This window comes from Poromitra crassiceps, assembly GCF_964638095.1.
Source record: "Poromitra crassiceps genome assembly, chromosome: 2".
NCBI lineage: Eukaryota > Metazoa > Chordata > Actinopteri > Beryciformes > Melamphaidae > Poromitra > Poromitra crassiceps.
This window is the reverse complement of record NC_139624.1, coordinates 1,963,729-1,970,167: the sequence shown is the minus strand read 5'-3', so window position 1 is coordinate 1,970,167 and position 6,439 is coordinate 1,963,729. Positions and strand designations below refer to the sequence as shown.

At 52.7% G+C, this 6,439-nt stretch overlaps 1 protein-coding gene across 1 annotated transcript in view; it reads right to left on the bottom strand.

Moving 5' to 3' along the window:
- Nucleotides 1–638: 638 nt before the first annotated feature.
- The window catches only part of dyrk2 (dual-specificity tyrosine-(Y)-phosphorylation regulated kinase 2), a gene marked incomplete at both ends in the record, with an annotated part of 113,793 nt that continues 107,992 nt past the window's right edge, over nt 639–6,439 (bottom strand). Inside the window, one exon of the mRNA XM_083655802.1 lies at nt 639–915. Within this exon, the coding sequence (XP_083511928.1) occupies nt 639–915 (277 nt within the window). The remainder of the gene's footprint in view (nt 916–6,439) is intronic.

Genomic DNA, 6,439 nt, shown 5'->3' with positions numbered 1-6,439 from the left:
GTAAGTAGTCCTGGTCCAGTTCCAACATGTCCGCCCTCGGTCTCCCCGTTCACTCACATACAGTAAGAAACCCGTTGTTTGTGTCTCAGAGGGACTTGGCTCGTCAATCTGAGTGTAGAGACTAGTTTGACCCCCAGGCCGCTGGTCAGTCACCCCCCAACTCCAAACTGGTCTCCTTCAACCCAACGGACTGCCGTCAGTCCTGTGTGACTGAACGCACCCCTGTGTGACTGAACGCACCTCGGCACTCGCTTGCGTGTTTCCGCGCGAACGCTCCCCTGACGGGACAGACTGCATGATGCTTGTGTTCAGTCAGGGGCATTCACCCAAGCCGTTGAGCCGAGAGCCTGGGCCGCTTCTGCTGCATTCCAGACGACTCGGAGGTGGGAATTTCCCGGTTGAAAATTCCCACCTCCAACCTCAAAGCGTTCCAGCTGCACAAAACTGTTGTGTGTTGCGGGACTTCAAACAACTGATTATCTTTGAAGTCTGGGTCGATTCTCACCCACCCCCCCACCCCACCCACCCCCCGAGTTACAAGTCCGAACTCCGACTTTGAGTGGTGTTCCAGTGTACTTTTTCTAGTAGGAGGTCAGAAAATCCCCAGTTCCGAGTTGTCTGGAATGCAGCATTCACTCTCAGCTCACCAGCTTGGGCAGCACGGTGCGGGGCTGGATGTTCCCGTTGGCATCGGTGATTGCTGCCAAGTTAGTCCTGGTCTTAGAGGTGGAGGGCTCCAGCTTGGAGATGGTCTTGGAGGATGTGGGGTCCAGCTTGGAGATGGAGGTGACGGCTGTCTCGGGGATGGTGCCGCGTTTCGACGACAAGGAGGTCTTCTCGCCGGAGGTGGTGGGGGGCGGTTTGGGCAGTCGCCTCCTGAGCCACGGGTGCCTGAGCGCCTGGCCGGGTGTCATCCTGAGCAGAGAGATGAAACGGTATGAAAATTACATATCACCATTATATATATTATTATTACTTTTACTATTGTTATTACTGTTACAATCACAACCACTTGCTGGTAGCTACGTATCTCAGGTTAGAACATATGTATTTCCCTCTTCAACTTCTCACTGTACCACGACACTGTCCCCTCTGCTTTCAAAACTGCCGCTGTCACTCCAATCCTCAAAAAACCTGGTCTCGATCCATCCTGCCTCAACCACTACCGGCCAATCTCCAATCTCCCCTTCCTCTCAAAAACCCTGGAATGCCTCATTGCCACTCAACTCCAAACCCACCTACACTGCAATAACCTATTTGAACCCCTCCAGTCTGGTTTCTGCCCACTCCACAGTACAGAAACTGCACTCGTCAGGTTCTCAACGATCTCCTCACCTCTGCTGACTACAGTTCCCTCAACCTCCTCATCCTCCTCGACCTGAGTGCTGCCTTCGATACCGTGAGCCTCAACATCCTGCTCACCAGACTTGAAGACCTCGGTGGATTCGCTCCAAACCTCTCCAACTGATCACAGTTAATTTCCCTCCACAAGCACTCCTCTGTCACATCCACTGTCACACAAGGCATACTATATATATATATATATATATATATATATACACCCCAAGGTTCCGTACTACACCGATGACACTCAGATATACCTCTGCACCAATCCCCCCCACGTTCCCGTTTCTGGGTCAGAGCACTGCTGGCGTCTGTTGTTGTGACTGCCGCTTCTGCCCGCGTCTTTCGTTATTGTTAGCTGTTCGTGTGTTTATTTTGTTTTGTTTTGGTCCACCCGTCCTCGTTCGTGTCTCTCTGTCACATCCTCCCTGCTAAACCGTTTTGATCATTCCCGTTTTCCCCCCGGCTGATCAACACGTCCCCACTACCCTCTGGATTAAACCGATCGATCACTTCCTCATTCCTGTCTCCCCTCCGCTGATCAACTGGTCTCTGGATTACTCCTCCCGCTGGATTTATCACTTCACTCTCACTGCTTGGACTCCATCTGCTTCGCCCCTTCCTGACCGACCCGCATCTCTGCAGGTGAGTGATCGCTACCCCACTTTCCCTCACTGCTGCTGGAGTTGGTCTGTCACCATGGCACGGCTGGGCTGCCCCGCCGCACGGGCTCGGTCTTGGGCCAGCACCAACAATCCTCACACCAACAACAATAACAACTGCAACAATAACAACTCACCCTACCTGCCACTATTAACCGTCAACACCACTCTCCCTGGATTACTGTCACCTCTCCTCATATCATACCTCCATCTTGGACTCTCACTACTGCTCCTCCTATCCTTTCCCCCTGGACCATTTTTATTTTTATTTTTTCCACCTGGACCATTATTTTTTCCACCTACCCCCCAACTTCCACGATATCTCCCCCGCCTCTCCTACTCTGCTGCCAACCTTCACTCACTCAAGAATAACCACCGTCTCTCTGCTCCTGCTTTCACCGCCGTCAGCAAGGCTAACATCCTCCGCTGCTGCCGCTACATCCACCGTGGACCCCGCCATAACCGCAACCGGACCCTACACTACTCTGCTGACACTAACATTCCCTCACTCTGGACTAACTCCCGCCCTCCTGTCAATACCACCTGCCGCTCTGCTAACCCAACAACCTCCGCTCTCTCCCCCCTGCTCCCAAATCCATCTCCCTTGCCCTGCTGAACACTCGCTCTCTCTCCAACAAATCACCTATCATATCCGAACTCATCCTGGACAATAACTCATTCATGGCCAGTTTAGGACTGCCAATATTTAGCTCAGGCCAAAGATTTTCATAATTGTTGGTCATCTTTCAAGACCCACAGTAAATTATCTATTAGCACCAAAGTGATTTGCAATACCTCAAAATGAAGATGTACGTCTCTGGGTTCACCAGAAAAAAAAAGTGAGCTTTTAGCATGTTCTGTACTCTACTTATAGCCATTTATATACACCCTGTTTTCACCAAAAAGGTCTCTCTGAGAAGAGAAATTGGAGAAAATGGCATTTTTGTAAAGGACACAATCTCAGGCAGAACTCGCTCTCAATTCTTTTATTTTGAACTATATTGACATCAGACATGTAAATATTATTCGTTATGACACAAATGACAAAATATATATATATATATATATACATGAAGTGCTTTTTTTACATTCAACAATACAGTTTACTCAGTGTGAGTGAGTGTGAATGTGTGTGTGTGTGGGGCCCATGTGTGCCTCTTTACATTACATTACGTCATTTAGCAGACACTTTTATCCAAAGCAGCCTTGCAGCAGTAGAGTAACATCAACACACACACACACACACACACACACACACACACACACACACACACACACACAGAGAGAGAGTTCTGTCCACAGCTGCTGCTGGATCGCACCTCCTTCCCAGGGAACACTATTGATCTCCCCGCAAATTAGCATAGGAGGAGAACACCAAACTGGTCTGAGATCAGCGTCTAGCCTCCTCTGCCTCTGCATCGTTGGCAATGCATATATATCAACAACAAAATGTGTGGCGAGGCTGCCAAGCTTTACGAGCTTCCCGAACTACAATTTTGCGTGATCTGTGTTTGAAAGAGCCTATAGTCACTTTCAATGTAATCCCGGCGGGTCTTTGATGCACGGCGCAAATGCGCTGTGAAAAATGGCTCCTCTCGTTCCGCCTGGGACACAGGAACGGGGTCCGGCTTGGGTTTGGGACCAGGCGCTGGAACCGGATCGATCATGTTGGTCCGACTACCGCGAACAACTCATCCAGGTTCGCTGCCCTGCAGCAAGGCGACCAGCTCGTGCAGCGCGCCGAGGGGGGTTTCAATGGCGTTTCTCCTCTCTGCAACAGGCAGCGTTTCTCCGTTTTCTGTTTTTCCTCCTCCTCCATTTCAAAACAACAGCTGCGTAGTTGTTTGTTCACGTGTTGTCGGCTTTGTCTTTGAGGCCAGGGACCTGATACCATGTCACAGGCTGGGGAAGTCTTTGAACTACTGTAAGCACTAATAAAAACAAAAACACGTCAAACACGTCTTTGGCTGGGAGGCACATTCCTGATAAGACGTTAAAGACGTATATGGCCAGGAATGAGATAACATTGATCTTCTCCTCCTCACCGAAACATGGCAACAGCCCCTGGACTTCTTTTCACTCAATCAGGCCACCCCCCCCAACTACAGTTACATCGCCAAGCCCCGCCTCTCTGGGCGTGGGGGGGGGGGTCTCGCCGTTCTCCATAAACAATCTCTACTCATCAATGATCTCAACCTCAACCTCCCATCCATGTCCTCCTTTGAACACCTTGCCTTCTCACTTCCCAACTCCATCACTGCCCTTCTTCTTTACCATCCCCCCAAGCCCCACCCCTCTTTTCTGTCTGAACTCTCTGAACTCCTCACCATCGCTTCTTCTCTTTCCTCCCGCCTCCTTCTCACCGGTGACCTGAACATCCACGTTGACCAACCCGACTCCCCTCTGACATCTGACTTCCTCTCTCTCCTTGACTGTTTTCACCTCACCCAGCACATCAACTTCCCCACCCACACCAAAGGCCACATTCTTGATCTAGTCTGCTCTTCCTCTCTACCCATCTCCAACCCTCACCCTCTCTTTTTCCCTCTCTCTGACCACCACTGCATCCTCTTCTCTGCTCCCCTGCCCTTACCCCGCCGCCCCAACAAACGCACCATCTCCTTCCGTAACATCAAATCCATTGACCTACCCACTCTCTCCCAGACTATATCCTCTGCCCCCCCCCCCCCCCCCCTGACTCCGCCCCCTCCTCCCCTGATGACTATGCCACCCTCCTCAATTCTGCACTCACCGACTCCCTTGACTCCCTGGCCCCCCTGAAAACCTCCACAGTCTCATTCACCTCCTCCTCCCCCTGGTTCACCCCCCACCTCCGCACGATGAAACAGACCGGCCGGCAACTGGAACGACTTCACAAGAAAACCCACCTCACTGTCCACGCCGAACTCTTCAAACAGCACCTCTCCTCCTACCGTGATGCACTCCTAGCCGCCAAATCTGCCCACTTCTCCACCCTCATCAACAGCACCAACAGGAACCCCCGCACTCTCTTCTCCACTGTCAAAAAGTTCCTCCAACCCCCGGACAATAACACACTCTCCTCCCCTGAACTCTGCAACTCATTTCTCCACGCCTTCAACAGCAAAATCTCCAGAATCCACTCCTCCCTGACTGCCTCCATCGCCAACCCCTCCGCCCCCCCCCCCCCCCACTATCACCTTCCCTCCCCCCTCCCTCGCTGCCTTCTCCCCTGTTGACTCCTCCCTCATCACCGACATTATCACCGCCTCCAAGTCTTCCACCTGCTCCCTCGACCCCCTCCCCACCCCCCTGACCAAGGCCTGCCTCCCCGCCCTCATCCCCCACCTCACTGCCTTTTTCAATCAGTCACTCTCCCAAGGTCACGTCCCCTCTGTCTACAAACTCGCCGCTGTCAGCCCCATCCTCAAAAAACCCACCCTCGACCCTGCCAACCTCTCCAACTACCGCCCCATCTCCAACCTCCCATTCCTCTCCAAAACCCTTGAGCGCATCGTCGCCACCCAACTTCACTCCCACCTTCACTCCCACAACCTCTACGAACCCCTACAGTCTGCCTTCCGTCCTTACCACAGCACCGAAACCGCCCTCTCCAAAGTCATCAACGACCTCCTCACCTCCGCTGACTCTGGTGCCCTCAACATCCTAGTTCTACTCGATCTGAGCGCAGCCTTTGACACTGTGAACCACTCCATCCTCCTCCAAAGGCTGGGCCAACTGGGTGTTGAGGGCACCGCACTGGACTGGCTCACCTCATACCTCACCGACAGACAACAATTCATCTCCCTCTCCGGTCACTCCTCCACCCTCTCCTCTGTTTTGCAGGGGGTCCCCCAGGGCTCAGTCCTCGGCCCCCTGCTCTTCCTCTGTTATATACTCCCCCTTGGTCACATCATCTGTCAATTCAACCTGGACTTCCACTGCTACGCCGACCACACTCAGCTCTACATCAGCACCAAATCCCTCCAGAACCCACCCCTCACCCACATCGAAAACTGCATATCCGCAATAAAAACCTGGCTAACCCACAACTTCCTCCAACTCAACAGTGACAAAACTGAACTCCTCCTCATTGGCACCAAATCCACCCTCAATAAAACCGGACCCATCACCCTCACCATTGACGACTCCACCATCACCCCCTCCCCCCTGGCACGCAACCTTGGTTTCATCCTGGACCCCACCCTCTCCTTCGATCCCCACGTCAGCTCCGTTGTCAAAACTTCATATTTTCATCTCCGCAACATCGCCAAAGTCAGACACTGCCTCTCCCCCCCTGCTGCTCAATCCCTCATCCATGCCTTCATCTCCTCCCGCCTCGACTATTGCAACTCCCTCCTCACCGGCATCACCTCCCGTTCCCTCCATAGACTCCAGATGGTCCAAAACTCAGCTGCCCGCCTGCTCACTCACACCCGGTCCCGCGATCACAT